The sequence below is a fragment of the Mytilus trossulus genome, chromosome 3 (assembly GCF_036588685.1).
Source record: "Mytilus trossulus isolate FHL-02 chromosome 3, PNRI_Mtr1.1.1.hap1, whole genome shotgun sequence".
Lineage (NCBI taxonomy): Eukaryota > Metazoa > Mollusca > Bivalvia > Mytilida > Mytilidae > Mytilus > Mytilus trossulus.
The window spans coordinates 49,893,772-49,918,471 of NC_086375.1; the positions used below are offsets into that span (position 1 = coordinate 49,893,772).

Here is a 24,700-nt window from a genome sequence, read left to right on the forward strand (position 1 = left end):
GCTAAATGTTGTCACACAGATCACAACTACAAAATATCTACCATTATCAATACTTGACAATATATGATATTTACATGCACAGATGTGTAGGTTAGCATGTTTAGGTTAATAATTGTGTTCATTATATCAACATAGACTGTCTGTTAGTACATAATAGGCATATATTGATCCCTGATATCATTTAATAATTTGATCACACCCTGTTCTGACAAGTTCTGTGACTCTAGCCAACTCAAAGCTTTGCTCACAATTAACTTCAATTCATCAGCATGTTTCTCAAGATATTTCTGTAGGAACACTATTACATAGGCTGTGCACCAAACATCAAACTAAAAAGACAAAAATTTATAGACATTTAACATAGGCTGTGCACCAAACATCAAACTGAAACAGTAAAAGACATAAAATTATAGACATTTATCATGGGCTGTGCACCAAACAACAAACTAAAACAGTAAAAGACATAAAATTATAGACATTTAACATGGGTTGTGCACCAAACATCAAACTAAAACAGTAAAAGACATAAAATTATAGACATTTAACATGGGTTGTGCACCAAACATCAGACTAAAACAGTAAAAGACATAAAATTATAGACATTTATCATGGGCTGTGCACCAAACATCAGACTAAAACAGTAAAAGACATAAAATTATAGACATTTAACATGGGTTGTGCACCAAACATCAAACTAAAACAGTAAAAGACATAAAATTATAGACATTTAACATGGGTTGTGCACCAAACATCAGACTAAAACAGTAAAAGACATAAAATTATAGACATTTATCATGGGCTGTGCACCAAACATCAAACTGAAACAGTAAAAGACATAAAATTATAGACATTTATCATGGGCTGTGCACCAAACATCAAACTGAAACAGTAAAAGACATAAAATTATAGACATTTAACATAGGCTGTGCACCAAACATCAAACTAAAACAGTAAAAGACATAAAATTATAGACATTTATCATGGGCTGTGCACCAAACATCAAACTGAAACAGTAAAAGACATAAAATTATAGACATTTAACATGGGTTGTGCACCAAACATCAAACTAAAACAGTAAAAGACATAAAATTATAGACATTTAACATAGGCTGTGCACCAAACATCAAACTAAAACAGTAAAAGACATAAAATTATAGACATTTATCATGGGCTGTGCACCAAACATCAAACTGAAACAGTAAAAGACATAAAATTATAGACATTTAACATAGGCTGTGCACCAAACATCAAACTAAAACAGTAAAAGACATAAAATTATAGACATTTATCATGGGCTGTGCACCAAACATCAGACTAAAACAGTAAGAGACATAAAATTATAGACATTTATCATAGGCTGTGCAACAAACATCAAACTGAAACTGTAAAAGACATAAAATTATAGACATTTATCATGGGCTGTGCACCAAACATCAAACTGAAACTGTAAAAGACATAAAATTATAGACATTTATCATAGGCTGTGCACCAAACAACAAAATAAAACAGTAAAAGACATAAAATTATAGACATTTATCATGGGCTGTGCACCAAACATCCAACTGAAACAGTAAAAGACATAAAATTATAGACATTTATCATGGGTTGTGCACCAAACATCAGACTAAAACAGTAAAAGACATAAAATTATAGACATTTATCATGGGCTGTGCACCAAACATCAAACTAAAACAGTAAAAGACATAAAATTATAGACATTTAACATGGGCTGTGCACCAAACATCCAACTAAAACAGTAAAAGACATAAAATTATAGACATTTAACATGGGTTGTGCACCAAACATCAAACTAAAACAGTAAAAGACATAAAATTATAGACATTTATCATGGGCTGTGCACCAAACATCAAACTGAAACTGTAAAAGACATAAAATTATAGACATTTATCATAGGCTGTGCACCAAACATCAAACTAAAACAGTAAAAGACATAAAATTATAGACATTTAACATGGGTTGTGCACCAAACATCAAACTAAAACAGTAAAAGACATAAAATTATAGACATTTATCATGGGCTGTGCACCAAACATCAAACTGAAACAGTAAAAGACATAAAATTATAGACATTTATCATAGGCTGTGCACCAAACATCAAACTGAAACAGTAAAAGACATAAAATTATAGACATTTAACATGGGTTGTGCACCAAACATCAAAATAAAACAGTAAAAGACATAAAATTATAGACATTTATCATAGGCTGTGCACCAAACATCAAACTGAAACAGTAAAAGACATAAAATTATAGACATTTAACATGGGTTGTGCACCAAACATCAAAATAAAACAGTAAAAGACATAAAATTATAGACATTTATCATGGGCTGTGCACCAAACATCAAACTGAAACTGTAAAAGACATAAAATTATAGACATTTATCATAGGCTGTGCACCAAACAACAAACTAAAACAGTAAAAGACATAAAATTATAGACATTTAACATGGGTTGTGCACCAAACATCAGACTGAAACAGTAAAAGACATAAAATTATAGACATTTAACATGGGTTGTGCACCAAACATCCAACTGAAACAGTAAAAGACATAAAATTATAGACATTTATCATGGGCTGTGCACCAAACATCAAACTAAAACAGTAAAAGACATAAAATTATAGACATTTATCATGGGCTGTGCACCAAACATCAAACTGAAACTGTAAAAGACATAAAATTATAGACATTTATCATGGGTTGTGCACCAAACATCAGACTAAAACAGTAAAAGACATAAAATTATAGACATTTATCATGGGTTGTGCACCAAACATCAGACTAAAACAGTAAAAGACATAAAATTATAGACATTTATCATGGGCTGTGCACCAAACATCAAACTGAAACAGTAAAAGACATAAAATTAGAGACATTTATCATGGGCTGTGCACCAAACATCAAACTAAAACAGTAAAAGACATAAAATTATAGACATTTATCATGGGCTGTGCACCAAACATCAAACTGAAACTGTAAAAGACATAAAATTATAGACATTTATCATGGGCTGTGCACCAAACATCAAACTAAAACAGTAAAAGACATAAAATTATAGACATTTATCATGGGCTGTGCACCAAACATCAAACTAAAACAGTAAAAGACATAAAATTATAGACATTTAACATGGGTTGTGCACCAAACATCAAACTGAAACAGTAAAAGACATAAAATTATAGACATTTAACATGGGTTGTGCACCAAACATCAAACTGAAACAGTAAAAGACATAAAATTATAGACATTTAACATGGGTTGTGCACCAAACATCAAACTAAAACAGTAAAAGACATAAAATTATAGACATTTAACATGGGTTGTGCACCAAACATCCAACTGAAACAGTAAAAGACATAAAATTATAGACATTTATCATGGGCTGTGCACCAAACATCAAACTAAAACAGTAAAAGACATAAAATTTTTGACATTTATCATGGGCTGTGCACCGAACATCAAACTGAAACAGTAAAAGACATAAAATTATAGACATTTAACATGGGCTGTGCACCAAACATCAAACTAAAACAGTAAAAGACATAAAATTAGAGACATTTATCATGGGCTGTGCACCAAACATCCAACTGAAACAGTAAAAGATATAACATTATAGACATTTATCATGGGCTGTGCACCAAACATCCAACTGAAACAGTAAAAGATATAACATTATAGACATTTATCATGGGCTGTGCACCAAACATCCAACTGAAACAGTAAAAGACATAAAATTATAGACATTTATCATGGGCTGTGCACCAAACATCCAACTGAAACAGTAAAAGACATAAAATTATAGACATTTATCATGGGCTGTGCACCAAACATCAAACTGAAACAGTAAAAGACAAAAACGTATAGACATTTATCATGGGCTGTGCACCAAACATCCAACTGAAACAGTAAAAGACATAAAATTATAGACATTTATCATGGGCTGTGCACCAAACATCCAACTGAAACAGTAAAAGACAAAAACGTATAGACATTTATCATGGGCTGTGCACCAAACATCCAACTGAAACAGTAAAAGACAAAAACGTATAGACATTTATCATGGGCTGTGCACCAAACATCCAACTGAAACAGTAAAAGACATAAAATTATAGACATTTATCATAGGCTGTGCACCAAACATCTGACTGAAACAGTAAAAGACAAAAACTTATAATATTATAGACAGTCAACAATTCATTGTACAAAAATTAATTATTGATAAGAATGAAAAAATATAAAAAAAATAAATGGGGAATGTGTCCATGGGACACAGATGATGCCCCCGCTTGCATATCATAGACAATAGACAAAATTTTATTGGCACAAACGCATTTACAATAAATGATAATGACCGAATGGATAATATGATAATTTGAATATCATATAAAGTAATAAATGAACAAAATAAATGAACAAAATGAAGAACATTAAATAAAGTACTTGTAAGCTCTGAAGGGATAAAGATTGTTTTTCTTTCAGTGAACATTGCATGGTTGAAGTTAATTCAACTCCAATTATGGACAAAGGAAGGTAACTCCAATTTAAAAAAAAAATACTTTTAACAATTACATGTACATCATTGATATTTTTAGTACAGATACAAGATTCCGATTTTTCCATTTGTAAAGGAGCATAACTCTAGAATGGTTGAAGTGACACCACCAAAATATAACTTGATCTGAATATTTTGGTTTTAAGCATTGTGTATAAGTTTAATAACATTTGGTTGAGGTAAACTAAAGTTGGAGAATGGAAACCAACTTTGGCACGTACTGTTGGTTAAGGGTAAACCTAATGCCCTGTCCGCTACTGCAGGGGCAAAATAAATGGGACACAGATGATGTCCCTTCTTGCAAATAACGTTATAACTCCAGAACAGTTAAATTTATCCCATCAAAATTCAAACTTGATCTGAGTTTTATGATACATTGTAATAAGCATTGCTTATAAGTTTCATAATATTTAGTTGAGACAAATCAAAGTTAGAGAAAGAAAACTAACTTTGGCAAGGACTGACATACAGTTGACAGGTTAAAACTTGCTACCCCATCTACTGCAGCAGGGGAATAAATAGAGAAAGATTTTCACATTTGAACAACATCTATATTAATTCTTACAATTAACTAAGTTTTAACATCTTATAGAAGGAAATACCTTGTAACTTTTGAAACTATTAAATTTCTTTATTTTTTCTTCATTTGTTCCTAAGAACTTCACTAAATCCTCTGAATACTTCCATTGTCCATCAAACTGCTGCAGCTCTACTAAATTCATCATTATATCACCTAAATTAGAAAATCAAGAAGTTGAATTACAGTTATTTTCACTTGGTTCTCTACAAAAGAGGCATATACTGTAAACCAACTTATATTTGCATATATTAACTTTATTTTGCATTTAGCCGATTCTAGTCCACTACATGACGATTTAATTTCATGATTTTCAAACTACTTGATGGAGTTAAATAAAGAAGGATTCTAATTTGATAAATTTATTCAGAGTTGAAAATACTATAGTTCATGATTTGAATTTTTTTTACAGAAAAAATAAGGTCTAGACAACTCTAGTGGTAGTGTGCAGGAATGAAAATTTACCAATTAATTTTAATTTACCCTCCTTTGGACCATATATTTGTATAAACAACATCTATAGTTCCATTCATAATGTGTAGCATTCCAAAATTGTATTAAAATAGAAGTTCAAGACCACAGGAAACTTCTACCAATCTGAAATTTCATGTCAACAGAGTTCAAAAATGAAGAAAAAACTGAAAAGAATTCTTTCCATGCATAAAATGCTTATTGCGAAGACTATCATAGTTTTCCACAGATTCACCTGCAAGTTACCTGTCGATTTAAACTTTTGTAAGTTCTATTGTCCCATCTAACAGATATAACAGGTTTTGTTCTCTGTTTAGTTTATTCAATGGGACCTTTAAATTTCTTCTAGGAGAAATATATCACTCATTGATTAATTTACCTGAGCAAAAAATGAACTGACAATGCTGGAAATGTATGTACAAATAAGTCATTATAAAACTGCATATGATGATGTATTTATTCAATATCAATAATATATATTCAATCTGTTCAATATAAGCACTGATAGAACTTACAAAAGTTTAAATCGACAGGTAACTTGCAGGTGAATCTGTGGAAAACTATGATAGGCTTGGCAATAATAGATCAGAGAAATAAGATTAAAGACTTAGCTTAACATTGACCAGTGAACCATAACAATAAGGTCAAGATCATATACCTGCCAGACAGACACATACACCAAATATAGATGACTTATTGCTTATTGCCAACCCTATGATAATTTTCCATAGATTCACCTGCAAGTTACCTGTCCATTTAAATTTTTGTAAGTTCTATTGTCCCATCTAACAAATACAACAGCTATTGTTCTCTGTATAGTTTATTCACTGGGACCTTTAAATTTCTTCTAGGAGAAATATATCACTCATTGATTAATTTACCTGACCAAAAAATTATCTTCTTTTTTATTGAAATACTTCGATAAATTCACATAACCTGTATGCAATATTGTATTTATTCAATATATAGACTATTGTATACCAAAAGAAGAAGAAGATGACCAATTTGATTTAAATACAGGTCGATCTATAACTTGCTTTGGTTCATCGAAGTTATGAACATAGTAAAATCACAGATTTATATATCAATTAGATTGTTCTCGAATAAAGAAAGAAATTCGTCATCACCACAACTGTTCCGACATATGCAACTGGACGTACACTAATAATCCCCGAGGGATGTGAATATTTTCTAGGAAAGCTATTGAGTATTAAAGTTTCAAATCATTTTCGGGATTTATTTTCTTTCTTGATATTCAATGACAGCAAATTTAAAGAATAAACTGCTTGTCAGATATTTGTCCGCTTTAGGGGTATTCTTGCCAGTTGAAGAGACTTATAATTACATTCAAAAATAGGGAAAGATGACATTAAATTCGTTGTCTTTTGTTTTTAAACATCTTTGGTCAAATAGTTATTAAGTAGTATACGTTGTGAGACGAAGACTACACTAATAAGGACGTCCCCGATTATGATTAAATTTGGTTGACGTTTTTCACACTTGATAAAGAATATCTATTCGTAATTTTTCGATTCCATTCCAAGAAGACCTTAAATTTGCTGTCAATGTTTTAAGACTTCTCAAGTACAAAAGTATTTTTTCTTTATTCGTTCATATTATATTCCGCTTCGGTAGAGTTATCTTCAGTGAGTTCCAGTTATTAATTTGTACGTGGCTTTTAAAAAGTCTAAATCTAAGTGTTCTCATTCATTTATTTGCCTAATAAAGACAAATAAAAATACTTTGGTAAAGCTATTTATAATTTCTAAGTTCTCCTTTTTATTAGACATCAATCAAGGACAAAAGGTGTAAATCATTTCAATTGGACATATTAATTAAGTTTCCCGTCTTTAACCAAAAATTGTGTATTTCTTAGTAAATTAACTTATTTGAATTCAAATAAATAAAAGCACCAAACATAATTAAATAATTCCACGGCGATCAATTTTTATTTGTCACCAACTTGAATATATATTTTAAATATGTGTATTGGATGCTCCCCTTGTCTTATAATTCACTGATCCGAATAGACAGTCACACCTGGCAAGGTGTGCCCGAGAGGCGTGGTTATTACCGAAGTGCAAATAACAATTTACCTTTCAACAAGCCATCTACGAGTATTGCTACAGAACCGTGAATACACACATCGTATCAACCAAGTCATAGCAGAGATAGTAAAAGGTCAATAAGAGTACACCAACATATTGTCTTTACAGATTATTGTACTTTACTTTGTTCACCTTATCAGTCCGAAAATACATTAATTAAAAATCAATTTATAACTTTTTGTGTTGTCTACAAAAATAATTCGAATATATACGTTTAACATAGAAAATTTATCTCATGAATATGTACAATTGAACGTATGTGCGTTTTATCTTCTTATTATCGGATGGTTATTGGATAAAGCATAAGTCATCGGCGCGCTTACGATTACGTTAAAATATGATTAAAAACCAAGACTTTTAATGATTGTTTTTTAAATCCCGGCATGCAAAAACCAGGAGAAAACGTCACGACCTACAGGAAGTAGTTAATATTTTTTCATTAAATATTGAATTTCTCCTTTATTACTGCACATATAGCGATAAAACTTTGTGAATATATATATTATGTCATAATGAACATATTTAAACCATAAGTAAAAAATCGTGAATTTTCCCTTTAATATATTTTCAATCTGTTCAATATAAAATCTGGTTTAAAAATAAGAAAGTTAATTTCAGACACATTTTTTAGTATTTTCCAATGAATTTGCATGTTGTTGTTGTTGTTCATTTATAGAATATTGCTTAATTCAAAAATAATAATATTTTCAAATTTTTATTTATCAAACACACAAAAATATTGAATATTTGATCAGCAATCAACTTTTAATTTTTGAATAAGTATTAATATTGAACACATTAAAACCAAGTTATTGGTATTGAATAAATACAACGCCACATGCAGTTTTGTGAGTCCTTACTTAGTATTGGTATAAGTATTTTTTCATCATTGACAGGTCAATTTTTTGTTCAGGTAAATTAATCAATGAGTGATATATTTCTCTTGGAAGAAAGTTAAAGGTCCCGGTGAATAAACAAGTGAAACTGTGAGCTACTGCTCACTGATGATACCCCCGCCGCAAGTGGATAATATTAATAGTGTAAAAATATGCAAGTGTTCGGTAAACAGGAAGTTGTCAAGTGATGAATCTGAAAACGCATCACACGGTATAGCTGACTTAAATAAATCCTGAAACCAAATTTGAGAAATCCTTGTATTGTAGTTCCTGAGAAAAATGTGACGAAAATTTTCAACTTGGCTATCATGTGTAAAATCATACAAGTGTTCGGTAAACAGGAAGTTGTCAAGTGATCAATCTGAAAACGCATCACACGGTATAGTTGACTTATATAAACCCTGAAACCAAATTTCAGAAATCCTTGTATTGTAGTTCCTGAGAAAAATGTGACGAAAATTTTCAACTTGGCTATCAAGTGTAAAATCATACAAGTGTTCGGTAAACAGGAAGTTGTCAAGTGATCAATCTGAAAACACATCACACGGTATAGCTGACTTAGATAAACACTGAAACAAAATTTCAGAAATCCTTGTCATGTAGTTCCTGAGAAAAATGTGACGAAAATTTTCAACTTGGCTATCATGTGTAAAATCATACAAGTGTTCGGTAAACAGGAAGTCTATGAATGATGAATCTGTAAACGCATCACACGGTATGGCTGACATATATAAATGTTGATACCAAATTACAGAAAGGGTGGATGTGTAGTTCCTGAGAAAAATGTGACGAAAGTTTCATGGGACGGACTGACAGACTGACAGACAGAGGTAAAACAGTATACCCCCCTTTTTTAAAGCGGGGGTATAACTATACAGAGAACAATAGCTGTTGTATTTGTTAGATGGGACAATAGAACTTACAAAAGTTTAAATGGACAGGTAACTTGCAGGTGAATCTATGGAAAACTATCATAGGGTTTGTAATAAGTATGTGGAAACAGACTAAACCACAAAACTTAAAATCAACCAAATAAACCATATAAGGTTATAAAGGTAAGAAAAAAGCTGTCAGACATGTACACTATCTAACCATTCAATATACCAAAAAAAATGAACCAACTGCTTATAGTATCTATTAAAGAAAGGGAACTTATTTCTGAAACATTAATCTTAATCACAGTTCCAAGAAAAGAAGTTGAGGTCAAGTGAACGCTGCCTAATGGACACAAAAATGACCAAAGGACAACGAATATATGCCAAATGGGCACTTAGTAAGTCATCTGTATACCAGGTATGAACTCCCTTGTCTTTTTACTATACTATATATAAAAATATTAATTTTCGCGAACCATTTAGGTCACGGAAATTCCAAAATATGGCATCAGTAAGGAGAGTTGTGCAAATAATGTGAATACACAGAACCCCCATCCAAATTTTCTCCAGCTAAAAGTATTCATCTTTTTCTATTTTATATGTACTAACAATGTTCCATTTTTCTATAATTTCGATTAAAATATTCCAAAATCTGAGTAAAATTAGATAGAATTCCCCAAATAAACATTGTCTGATTGGTTGAAGTACTGTGGCGTCGATGCTTAGCATAATAAGCCTCGATGTAAAGCACACGCTTCACAGGTTTTACAAATAATGCGAATACACAGATCCTCCATCCTATTTTTATTTTGATGGAAATGTTGCAGTGTTCATCATTTCTGTTTTGATTCTGCTCACAAAATTCCATTTTATCTATAATTCCGATTTAGATATGTGGAACCCGCAATAAAAATAGATGGCCTCAATCACGTGGTTTCAATGATTTAATAGCAACGCAAAAAATTCCATTAATCATGTTGTACTTTGTTACCAATCGGAACTACTCGGCCTTTCTGGTTGCACGAAGTGAATAGCCGAGTAGTTCCGATTGACGATTGTTACATAAGCCGAATCACACATACGATCTTTGCGCTCAAATGTAGTTCTTGGTGAAGTATACAGGTAACTTCGTTTACGAAAATTTATACACACTTTTTCATTAACATATTATCAGACTTTTGCATATTCACGTTTTTTTTATGCTGAACTGTAGTCGAATTCAATTCTATACATTTTTTTTTACGTGAAGCAGTAGGAGTAAGAATATTTTTTCGCGCCAATTTAAGCAGTTTCATCACGAAGAACAAAATAATTTATTGTTATTTTCGTGAAATTTTAGTCATATAGTTTATCAATTAGAGAATTTTTTGTAAGTATTACTTATTCATGTTAAGGTTCTACTGATGTGCTTCTCTAGACCTTTTTGACGGTCCGTTTTATCCCATTTATCTCAATACTATCTCCGATGACAGAAATGTCAACTCGACCTATTCGTGTCGAAAGTGAAAATCCATCTATTTGATGAAATAAGTTTTTCTTCAACGGTTCATGCATTATTTTTGTATTATTTGATAACCAATCACATTCACGTTGCATGTTTGCATGAAAATGGTTATGTATTGGTGAATTGTAAGGGCGATGCAACATGCGAGGTCAGTGCGCGATCACGTGACATTATTATTTGCAAACAAACATTCTCCCCGTGTAACACTTGTCTGGATTATCATTTCAAAGTGTTATGAATTTTTCAATCACTATTTTATGATATATTTCTTTTTGTTTTTAGGTTTGCATATTAGTAGTCCAAGTGAATTAGACATAGTTCTGAGTCGTGTGTGGTTTTTTTTTTTTTTATTGAATTAGAAGGTAAGTCTACATAAGTTATATTTAACTTAAGTTTAAAAAGATGACTCCACTTTCACTCTATATTTAAAACCCGCATACTAATTTAAACAGCATTTGCTCTGCTTGAATGTTAATTTGCCCCTTCCCCGTCATTTCCCAGTGACGGATCCAGGAATTTTCATATGTGGGGGCCCACTGACTGACCTAGGAGGGGGCCCGCTCCAGTCACGCTTCAGTGATTGTGATTTTACCATCTTAACTGCAATTTTCATATTGAACACATTTGACCATTCAGTATGAGTTCCCAAGTTTTTGACTTATATGAAGGAGGCTTTAGGTCATGTTTTCCTAAACACCTTATTGCTATTTGTCTGTCTGGATTGTTATACCCATAAAATCAGATAGTGATGAATATGCAAGTTTTCAACAATCCCAGAAAATACACCTTATTGCTATTTAGTCCAATCTTGCAAAACCAGTCACATGTAAAACTTCCTGTTTGGGTCATGCGGCTGAAAATAGAGCGTTTTTCAGTAGAGAGCTGAGGGAGGAAAAACTTTAGAAAGCGATTATCAAGAAACTTTAATATAGTATGATCCACTTTTTTCGAAATTAAATTGAAGTAAAAATTATTTTGTTTTAAGTATTTACGGTAAATTAAAAGGGTTTTCATTAAAAAGTTTTGTGCATGGTGAATTGTTTCAACGGCCCCCAGATAGCTTCAACTGGATGAAAAAGTTGTGTAATGTTAGAACTTATCCGGTAATATAGGAAGTAAGATACATGTAACTCCCCTTTAGGTTTTGATAAATATTGGATATGACATTAAGAAGTTATAAAACTTTATTCTTTGAATATGTTTCTAGCGTAACATGCACGCTTAGTACTGCTTTTTATACGTCCGTCAAAGACGGGACGTATAAAGGTATACAAATGTCAGGTGTCCGTCTGTCTGTCCAGCGTAAACATGTGGCACCGTAACTTAAGAACGACTTATCCAAATTTCATGAAACTTTATATAGTTGTTTCTTATGATGGTCACATGATCTGTACTTTTTGGTGATGATTCAAAATTTCATATTTGAGTTATTGAGTATTTATCATGTTTTTTCCAAGTCCGGATCCTTAATTAGTTTCAAAAACCTGAAGTGTGCCATTTGGCCACAGACCACAATTAATTTCTCTATCATTTCTTTTGAACATTTTGTATCATTAAAAAAATTGCACCATGCACTTTTGTCAAATTTTTTGTGTGTCTTATGTATAGCACTAGTCCAAAAATATATCCAAAATTCAGAAAGATTGAAGCAATCACTTTTACAAATTTAGCCAATATACATCCATACCCCTATGGACAAGTCAAGAGATGTTCCGAAAACTGTAAATATGACCTTTTTGCACTTGGCCTAATCACTCATTCCATATCAAAATCAGTTTAAATACAACATCCAAAAAATTATTTCACCTCTGATCTTTCATTTCCACCCAATAAAATCTAAGAAATGAGTGGGGAAGGGAAAGAAAAAAAATTCAGGAAAAATACACTCTAATGACTAATTAAAAGGAACTACATTCATGAACAACGAACAGTGGGGTCATTAATTGTGGTCTTGGGCCATTTGCAATGTTTTTGAAGCACCTGCTGTGCAAATTTCTTGGATTTTAACCTGTTGGGAATACCTTTTGACATTAATAAAATGTTTTACTGGCTTTCTCTGCAAGAGGAAGCAAGAGAGAAAATATATGATGTCATTAATCAGAAGCCCGTGTCAAAAACAGGGTCGGTTGATAATTTTTTTTTTTTTTTTGAAAGATCCAATATAAAAGTTAAGGTCGGGGCTAAAAACCAGGGTTGGTCGGGTTACCTGAAACACGGATCTTTTTTTTTCTCCGCCCAAGGAGAATTGTTCAAATAATGTGAATACACACAACCCCCATCCAATTACGGTTATTTTTGGAAAACAAATAGTGTGATTTGTCAAATTCAGCTGATTTTTTAATCTTCTGGAAAAAAGTGTACATTTTATGAGGGGGGATAATCCCGAGCTTAAAAACACCCGATCCTGGAGTCCCGATAAAGGTCCTATCCCCCCTCTTTTATGGTCATGTCTAAGAATTACTGTTTAATCTTCATTTGGCAAGAATACTTCAATAAGATACCCCATTTCTACCGTCATACATGTATATGGACCGATCATATGTTATCCTATGTCATTTGAAATTGTGACGCCAAAATGCATTCTAGACCCATATTTTCACTCGAAAATCAAATGAAATTATGCTATTGAACAAACGTTAATTTTGATTTTGTTGATATTATTTTTATTTTAAAATAACCTGTGATTCATAACAATTGTAGTTTTATCAGCCATGACATATTTCCTGAACTTATCAACTTAATGCTTAATAGACCTCCTTTCTAGAGAGCGAATTTCTAAAACAAAAAACATGACGGAAATACGGAGAATTGTTTGGGGCGAGATGGAAAAGGTACAAAAGACTATTACTGAGCGGAAATACTGGTTCCCGGAGTTAGAAAATGCGGGGGAACAGGACATTTACTTTTATTAAAGATGATCGCAATTTTATAAACAAAATACTCTGCCGGGGCTGACGGGGATTTCAGTTTTGGGGGACCCAAGCGGACTTAAATATTGCCGGCCATCAGGTCCTGCACAGCTACGAGTTTTGCTGGACCTGCATAAATTCTGCCCCTTAGGTCCGACGGGTCCGACGATTAGTTGCATCTCTGCCCTTTAACATTTATTGTCATGATAACAGCTTTCTTTTCTAAACTATCTTTACATGGAGAGGAGACGTCAAAAGAGTTCTTAAAACACGCGAGTCGAAAAGTGGTAAATAACTCCTGTATGTGACATTTAGTGGAAGCCATTCAACATATCATTTTGTCAAACAATTCAATCAACACCTTTATTAATTAGTCCTTTGTTGTCGATAGCTGTAAATTGCAATCAGCTGATAATTGATTTTCTGTCAAAATCTTAATGAGGTCATTCAAGGTGAATTCCGAGTATGTGTGGTAAGTTAAAGTCGGAGAAACTCCAAAAAAAAGTAAATAAACAAGGAGGAAAATAAATCTTTCTATATATTTCTTTCGCCAAATTCTTTAGCAAATGACAAATTTTTATCGCCACAAGTATTATTTTTTCGCTAATTGGGAAAATGGCGACCGCCAGCGAAAACCCTGTGTGAGGACACCCTATCAAGCTTGCGCTCGTGTTGTGTTAAAACATTTTTAGTATGCTGAAAAATACCAACAATAGAAAAATAAACAAATAATCGATATTGTAAAATATCATTGGTTGAAGAGCCAATGATTTACATACATGTATATACATAAATATATCAACCATAAAATACAACTAATTTAATTTACAACACAACTGTTTGAAAAAACCTTTATGTCTATCATGTATATAACTTATCTCATTCTAGTCCATTCAACTGACAGAATCAGTGTAAATTTCATGAATTCTTTAATGTCATGTACATGTATAATCATGGACTATTCTTTTATATAGCAATATCTGTTAGCCATTTAGAGGTCTTTTGCATTTAAAGTTCAGTTTAAGTGGGCTTATTTTGTTAAAACGAAGTCAATTTCCAGATCATAGTTTACATTTTCTTTATATTTTGCTGTGTCAAAATAACCTCAATATCAAGGACAATTTATAGACCCAAAAAATTTGATCTCCTCCACTAATTGAAGTAGAATATTTAATGAAGGTGTGTCCACAACTTAGAATATGTTTATATATGTATAGAAATGTTGTTGAGCCTGTTTTATAAATTGAAAAGGTTACATTTTCCTCCTTATTTCAAAATCGAAGCTTGAACCTCTGTGGTCTTACAAAGTTGCTCCCTGCTGGGAATCTGGTTGTAACATGTACAACAATCAAAGATCAACCCACACTAAACTGAATGTAATTGAAAGACATCTAGAGGTTGATATCAGAGGCGAATTTAGGGGGGGGGGGCTGCTTTTTGGGAAAAAATTTGGTTGCTTATATACATGTAGGGAATCACTGAATCATAACTTGAGCAAGCCCCCTCTTAGGTCAGTCAGTGGACCCCCACTTAAGAAAATTTCTGGATCCGCCACTGGATATACAGTATCTAACAGAAGATGAAATAGGGAACAATATGGTGAATTTTAGAGATTTATATTATTTCATGTACAAGTGTACATGCATTTGAAATATATCAGATATATTGTTCGATATTTTTTAGTTCTAAGTTCCAAGGTGTCCTAGCTTCCATTTTAGAAATCGGATTTAAATGCTAGTCTATCAGAGGGATTTTTCCTTTTAATTGGTTGTAGATATGGAATCTTATTTCACCATGAAGTCAGATTTGAAAATGACTTTGGGAATGAAGATGTTGTAAAGACTAAATGTCAGTTTTAGTCTTATATACAAACATGTATGTACTTTATAATTTTAGTCTTGCATGTATATAATTATGTGTACAATACATATATCACTGATTCAGTGGCAATGGTAAATAGACACTGACAAGTCTTAGATCTATAATATTTTATAGTTATAAATGTTTTGTCCATTGACTAAAACTAGGTGGAGGTTTGTGTGTTCTTATTTCCAACAGAGGTACACTCAACATATATGATTATCAATATGTGCATTAAGCAAATTGATAGTTTCTAGCTATATATATATAGATACGGAATGATTATACAACAAGAAAGTTTTAACCTGTGTATATATACTTAAAATATGTTAAAAAAAATCATGTCTTTTTCAGGACTTCCAAATCCAACCATGTAGTATGGAATGTTGTTGAGATATGGTTTTAGTCAATGGATGTTAATGAAGGACCTGTAGTACAAAGTACATCACTGGATTTAGCTCTTTGTCTAAGTGTATTATTAAAGTACTTTGCTTTGAGCTCAGTTCATTGTTATGCAATTCATTCTTTGTGAAATAAAGATTTGTACAAGGATTTGTCAAAGTAGTACCACCTCTATTTACAATGTAAGTATTAGGGAGATAAAAGCATTCAATTTTGATTTGAACCAAACATATTATAAAAAAAAAAGAACAAATTTACCCAAGAATGCTACTCCCACTACTAGCAATATGATGCTAAGTTGTTTTAATACATCTGTAGACTGTACTGTCTACTTATGGCTCGGTCCTGAGTGTAAATGGTCCTTCAACTATGTGGGGAAAAAATTATAAGGCCTATCTAGGTTTATCAATTTCTAAAACTATATTTCATTGTACATATTTGAAATTTTTATACAACCACAGAAATTTTTGCAGTTGAAATACATGTAGGTATCCTGTCATCGTCTTCCCAAGACGGATGGTTTCCAGATAATAACTTCAGTATAAGTAAAAAGGAAGCCATTAAATTATAACATAATATTTATAATCATAAAAGGAAGCTTGGGATTGTTTTGGGGCGGTTATATATATATAGTCCCTAAGGTTTATGAATAAGGGTTCCAAAGGTGCCCAATACACACATTAATCTTGTGTCAGTACAAAAAGTTGTGTATAAGTATTTCAATTGTTCTGAAACTGTACCATAATATTTCATACCATAAGTAGAAGTTTGAGGTCTATTATTTGGGTTATGGGGCTAACAGTAGAGGAATTGAGGGACCAAAATAAACATTTTTGTAGATTCAAGACAATAAATTGGAGTTATCTTTCTTTGTCCAGAATGGTTGTTGAATTAATATTACCTAGAACCATTGCTTTATGAAATCTTCTTTGAAAATTGGAGTTATCTTTCTCTGTCCAGAATAGAAGTTGAATCGACTTAAAATAATGCTATATATACAATATACAATGCAAAATTCACTTTACTACCAACTGATAAATTTAAACAGTCTTTAATAGCCATTCAGTGATTACAAGCACTTTGATTATCATTCTAGGGTTATCCCCTTTCACAAATGGAAAAATTTCTCAAATTTGTCTTAACTAAATTTAGTGAAATGTGTATACAATGCTTATTACCGGGACCTCTAAACTCGGTTTAAGTTCAATTTTTAGCAGCTTCACTTTAACAGTTCTTGATTTATGTACCTTTATAACGTTATATGCTAGCGGAGGCATCATCACCATGACTGTATGACATTTACACTTTAATACTTTATGATGTATTAAAATGAGTAGTTGAATAATTACTGTTGCAAACTCCATTAAAAATTTGATTTGAGATCATTTTTATACAACCGCAAAAATTGAAAACTTTTTGGTTGTACATTGGTATCACGTTGGCATCATTGTTTTCATCCAAAGACATTCGGTTTTCGCACTCTAACTTCAGTAAAAGTAAAATAAAAATATATGAAATTTAGACACAAGATTTATGACCATGAAAGGAAGGGTGGGATTGATTTGGGGTATTTTGGTCTCAACAGTTTAGGAATAAGGGGCCAAATTAGAATTGTTCTTGGTTTTTGCTCTATAACTTAAGTATTGGTAAACAGAAGGTCTATGGCCACAGAAGGAGGGTTGGGATAGATTTTGGTAATTTTAATTCCAACAGTGTAGGATTTAGGGGCCAAAAACAGGCCCCAAATAAGCATTTTTCTTGGTTTTTGAACAATAACTTTAGTATAAGTTAATAGAAATCTATAAAGGTTTATGACCACAAAAGGAACGTTTGGATTAATTTTGGAGTTTTGGTCCCAAGGAATAAGGGGCCAAAATTAAACTTTGTTTGATTTCATCAAAAAATGAATTACGGTATTGTGCTTCTTTGATATGCCAAATCTAACCATGTCCAAATTCTTAATTTTAGGTCCTGTTTTCTAATTGGTCTACATTAAAGTCCAAAGGGTCCAAAATTAAAATAAGCTTGATTTTAATAAAAATTGAATTCTTGGGGTTCTTTGATATGGTGAGTCTTAACATGTACTTAGATTTTTGATTATGGGCCCAGTTTTCAAGTTGGACCAAATCGGGTCAAAAATTATTATACTAAGTATTGTGCAATAGCAAGAAATTTTCAATTTTGCAGTATTCTGCAATAGCAAGAAATCTTAAATTGCACAGTATTGTTCAATAGCAAGAAATGTTCAATTGCACAGTATTGCACACTAGCAAGAAATCTCCAATTGCACAGTATTGTGCAATATCAAGAAATTTTTAATTGCACAGTATTGCACAATAGCAAGAAATATCTTAATTGCACAATATTGCGCAATAGCAAGAAATTTTCAATTGCACAGTATTGCCAATAGCCAGGAATATTCAATTGCACAGGATTGTGCTGTTTTCAAATTGGTCTACATTAAGATCCAAAGGGCCAAAAATTGAACTTTGTTTCATTTCAACAAAAATTGAATTCTTGGGATTCAAACGCATTGATCTCAGCAATTTCTTCACTGTCGTTCCCTCAATAACTGCATTAAACAGTTTCTAATCATTATTCATTCAAAACCATTTTATTATACCAATGCCTCACACACAACATATTATAGTATACTGTTGTCTATCAGTCCATCATCCACACTTCAGACAATAACTAGAAAACACTTCCCCCTACTCTCAAGAAACTTTGTTGAAATGTTTATATCTATTGACATTAGATCCACATCGATTTTATAAATTTTAGAATTTTCATTTCCATGTTATGAAGAGAGATTTTATCCTTAAAAAAGAGAGAATTTTCCAATTTTGAACAATAACACAAAAATGCATCCATCACCTTAAATTAAACTTTGGGGAATTGTTTACACTATTGACCTAAGGTCCCTTTTGATTGTAATAAATTTCAGATTATACATTTCTGTGTTATGAATTTTTATATATGCTAAATAAAAATAAGTGATTTTATAGTTTTTGGACACCTATAAGTGCAGGAGTTTCTGGCTACATTGAAAACCCATTGCAGGTCTTCAGCTGTTGTCTACTCTATGGTTGGGTTGTTGTCACTTTGACACTTTCCTTATTTCCCATCTTAATTATTCACACAAACACTTCCACATCATTTTATAAAACTTGGGTGAATTGTCTATGTCTGTTGACTTCAGCTACATTCCAAAATTTAAAACACGATTAACCACTACAGGTTCCCAAATAGCCTTCAACAATGACAAAAGCTCATACAGCACAGTCAGCTATAAAAGACCTTAAAATGACATTTAAAAACAAATGAAATGAGAAAACAAATAGACTAATAATTGTACAAAACAAAATAGTTCAACCTTTAAAGGAATCAAGACATATCATGCGCTTAGAGTGCAGCTATTTATTTATTAACAAACTCCATATTCAAACACTCAAACAACTAATTCATAGAGAGGGGTGGAAGTTGAAGCCACCTTTTTTATCAGTCAATGCATTTGAATGAAGACATGTACACATCAACTCAATTTGTTAATACACATTTCCAGTCTAGCTTTCAATACATTTGTAACGACCTTTAACCCCACTGACAATTTGCGTCTGTGTCCATACTTGTTACTTCTGAAATATAAAGCTTTATACAAATAATATATACAGTCAGTTTAGCATTTCTATTTCTACGGACACCAAGTGATGACAAAAGCTCACATGGACTTTAAGGCCAGGTAAGCTAAAATGTCATACCATATTTTTCTGAACCCATCTGTATCCATTGTTCTGGACTACATCCCCCTCCTCTGAGTCTTAGTACCAAGTGAAGTGTATCATCATCTGTAATACCTACAAATAAAATTGAGAATGGAAATTGGGAATGTGTCAAAGAGACAATTAACAACCCAACCAAAGAAAAAACAACAGCAGAAGGTCACCAACAGGTCTTCAATGTAGCGAGAAATTCCCGCACCCAGAGGCGTCCTTCAGCTGGCCCCTAAACAAATATATACTAGTTGAGTAATAATGAACGCCATACTAATTTCCAAATTGTACACAAGAAACCAAAATTAAAATAATACAAGACTAACAAAGGCCAGAGGACTCGGACTTGGGACAGGCACAAAAATGCGGCGGGGTTAAACATGTTTGTGAGATCTCAACCCTCCCCCTATACCTCTAGCCAATGTAGAAAAGTAAACGCATAACAATACGCACATTAAAATTCAGTTCAAGAGAAGTCTGAGTCTGATGTCAGAAGATGCAACCAAAGAAAATAAACAAAATGACAATAATACATAAATAACAACAGACTACTAGCAGTTAACAAACATGCCAGCTCCAGACTTCAATAAAACTGACTGAAAGATTATGATTTCATCATATGAACATCAGACACAATCCTTCTTGTTAGGGGTTTAGTATCATACCATCATAACAAATATGAGAAGAACATAACCCGTGTCATGCCAACAACTGGTTTTTGAATAAATGTGTTTAGTTCCGATGCAAAGACCCTATAAGTGAATCAATATTAACGCCAAAATATGCAATCTTTAATGACCTGACAACAGTATTGTAACTATATCCCTTCTTAATAAGTCTATTCAAAGGTTTTGTTAGTTTCTGAGGTGAATACTGACACCTTTGTGCATTATAAAGAATATTTCCATAAACATACATTCAATATTATTTCAAATTTCTGTCTTTGCCAATCCTTATTTTTTAAGATGAGATATCTACATATATGAATTCAAAACCATTTACTTGATGAATCTCATTCATGAAGTTCTTAACAATATCAATTTTAAGGCATTTGGTTCAAATTCCAACTCTACAAAGAGCTTTTAAATGACAATAGTTTCAGCCATAATTTTCATTTTGTTAAAAATTTGTAAGCTTACATTATCTGGTAATGAGGAAAACTTATTCTACCAGCTAAAGTGATTTTAATCATAGGTAGGTAGTTTGCTGCATGTATTGTAGTAATTTAGGAGCTTGACTCATCTGCATTATAAGTACAAGTAGGGACTCCCCTTCAAGCACCAACTCTTTGTGCTTTCTGCAGATAAGTCATATTAAATATCCTTTATTAAATATACTTTGTTATTTGCAGTATACCTCATAGTCAAATGTGGGAGTGCCTAATTGTTTTTTTTTATTGGGTTCTTTTTGTATTTTTTATATTGACATTTCTCCGCACAAACTACTAATGCCTCATGTTTGTCTTTTCAAAGTGAAAATACACTTACCGGGTGCACTTGAGTCAATTTCAACATAGTATTCATTCAATAATAATACATTGCTACTATTTTGTTGAGTGTATTTTCTGTGTTATATTATTTTATTTTATTATTTTTATAACACTTGTTACATATCTTTTATTGTGTGTGTATTGCATATGTTATTGTTTATAATAATATTGTCTGTATGATATGCCCTCCTGGGGCCCTAATTTGGTAAATAAAAATATTCTATTCTGTTCTATTATGTATATATATAGTTAATCTGCACAAATACTTTCAAGCACACCTCAAATTTGATACACACATATGCACACTGATAAACAATAATCAAAAGTGCCATTTGCTGCACACACTAACTTACCATATTCATTAAAAGTGTCATTTGCTGCACACACTAACTTACCATATTCATTGAAAGTGCCATTTGCTGCACACACTTACTTACCATATTCATTGAAAGTGCCATTTGCTGCACACACTTACTTACCATATTCATTGAAAGTGCCATTTGCTACATGCACAAACTTACCATATTCATTGAAAGTGCCATTTGCTACATGCACAAACTTACTTACCATATTCATTGAAAGTGCCATTTGCTGCACACACAAACTTACCATATTCATTGAAAGTGCCATTTGCTGCACACACTTACTTACCATATTCATTGAAAGTGCCATTTGCTACATGCACAAACTTACCATATTCATTGAAAGTGCCATTTGCTACATGCACAAACTTACCATATTCATTAAAAGTGCCGTTTGCTACATGCACAAACTTACCATATTCATTGAAAGTGCCATTTGCTACATGCATAAACTTACCATATTCATTGAAAGTGCCATTTGCTACATGCACAAACTTACCATATTCATTGAAAGTGCCATTTGCTATTGTCATGCACAAACTTACCATATTCATTGAAAGTGCCATTTGCTACATGCACAAACTTACCATATTCATTAAAAGTGCCGTTTGCTACATGCACAAACTTACCATATTAATTGAAAGTGCCATTTGCTACATGCATAAACTTACCATATTCATTGAAAGTGCCATTTGCTACATGCACAAACTTACCATATTCATTGAAAGTGCCATTTGCTATTGTCATGCACAAACTTACCATATTCATTGAAAGTGCCATTTGCTACATGCACAAACTTACCATATTCATTGAAAGTGCCATTTGCTACATGCACAAACTTACCATATTCATTAAAAGTGCCATTTGCTACATGCACAAACTTACCATAATCATTGAAAGTGCCATTTGCTACATGCACAAACTTACCATATTCATTGAAAGTGCCATTTGCTACATGCACAAACTTACCATATTCATTGAAAGTGCCATTTGCTATTGTCATGCACAAACTTACCATATTCATTAAAAGTGCCATTTGCTACATGCATAAACTTACTTACCATAATCATTGAAAGTGCCATTTGCTACATGCACAAACTTACCATATTCATTGAAAGTGCCATTTGCTATTGTCATGCACAAACTTACCATATTCATTGAAAGTGCCATTTGCTACATGCACAAACTTACCATATTCATTAAAAGTGCCGTTTGCTACATGCACAAACTTACCATATTCATTGAAAGTGCCATTTGCTACATGCATAAACTTACTTACCATAATCATTGAAAGTGCCATTTGCTACATGCACAAACTTACCATATTCATTGAAAGTGCCATTTGCTATTGTCATGCACAAACTTACCATATTCATTAAAAGTGCCATTTGCTACATGCATAAACTTACTTACCATAATCATTGAAAGTGCCATTTGCTACATGCACAAACTTACCATATTAATTGAAAGTGCCATTTACATGCACAAACTTACCATATTCATTGAAAGTGTCATTTGTTGCATGCACAAACTTACCATATTCATTGAAAGTGTCATTTGTTGCATGCACAAACTTACCATATTCATTGAAAGTGTCATTTGTTGCATGCACAAACTTACCATATTCATTGAAAGTGTCATTTGTTGCACACACTTACTTACCATATTCATTGAAAGTGCCATTTGCTACACACACTTACTTACCATATTCATTGAAAGTGTCATTTGTTGCATGCACAAACTTACCATATTCATTGAAAGTGCCATTTGCTACATGCACAAACTTACTTACCATAATCATCCATAGTGCAATCATTTGCCAATTGTCGTCCAGTGCCACCTTGTATGAGATTTTGTTGAATAGGTGGGATACCTTCTTTGTTCTGAATGGCATGCTTTAAATCCAAAATTGTGCTACTACTGTCAATGTGTACAGTGATTACCTTTCCTGTTAAGGTCTTGATGAATAATTTTGTAGGAACTATAAGAAAAATTAATATACATATAAATGGTATAACACCTACATGTAGTTACAATAGAGAAATGTTTCTTGTAAGTGACAACTGAGAAAACAGTTATTTTTGACACAATTTTGATTTTTTAACCCTGTATGCTAACATTGCCTATGTAAATTTTAAAATTATTTGTATGCACATTGAACGACAAATTAATTCAGAAATAATTCATGGGGGCTTGAATATATCATGATTTTAACACGGGTTGGCCCTTTATGACAAATATTTTACCCTGAGCGATAGCGAGGGGTAAAATATCGACATACAGGGACAACCCGTGGTAAAATCTAGATATATTCAAGCCCCCATGAATTATTTCGATTCTAATAGGTCAAATACGGCAATTCTTCTGGATCGAAGCGCTCTAGGTGGAGGCAAATATTTTCCATTCCAATAAATTAACGCACTATTAAATTGACGTAAAAGAAAGGAGCAAACTGAATTAGCGACATGCTTAAACTATTTAAAATAACGTGTAAAGATAGTTTTTAATTAATTTAAATGACAATTTACTTATATGTCTTAAATGTTTCAACAAATGTGGCTTATTACACATTTTAGCATCGTTTGTTTACGTTTACATGTTGTGATGATTTTCGGATTTAAAAGCATGTATTTTCCCGTGAAAATGCTCATATTCTAACGTCATCGTTTTATGACGTCGCGAAACTCATTCATAAAAAAGCATATGACGTGGGAGTACGATCGGAACAGCCCATGCAATATATTCAAATTTTACCACGGGTGTGTACTCAAAGCGTTTGAAGGACATCATGTTAGAATGTGACGTATAAAATATTTCTGACGTCAGACAATCAAATCGATCAATGTATTCGTAGATAGTAGATGTTTTTGTGTTCTGTTAAATTGTTTCTTTTAAAATTGT

At 32.3% G+C, this 24,700-nt stretch overlaps 1 protein-coding gene across 1 annotated transcript; it reads right to left on the reverse strand.

Annotated features, from left to right (window-relative positions):
* LOC134711745 (uncharacterized) lies at nt 1-23,778 on the reverse strand. The gene is made up of 4 exons (XM_063572583.1): nt 23,592-23,778; nt 19,937-20,032; nt 5,176-5,306; nt 1-329 (listed from the first exon to the last, which is right to left on the reverse strand). The coding sequence occupies exons 1-4, from the start codon at nt 23,602-23,604 to the stop codon at nt 144-146; spliced, it is 426 nt and encodes a 141-aa protein (XP_063428653.1). The 5' UTR covers nt 23,605-23,778; the 3' UTR covers nt 1-143.
* Between the last annotated feature and the right edge of the window lie 922 nt (nt 23,779-24,700).

Bases quoted from the DNA above. Each gene is read 5' to 3' on its own strand.
- LOC134711745 (XM_063572583.1), bottom strand. The intron at 5,307-19,936 runs GTATGACATTTT...TTTCTAATTTAG, and splicing joins GATGGGTTCAGAAAAATATG to GTGATATAATGATGAATTTA. The intron at 330-5,175 runs GTATTTCCTTCT...TTGTCTTTTTAG, and splicing joins ATAGTTTCAAAAGTTACAAG to TTTGATGTTTGGTGCACAGC.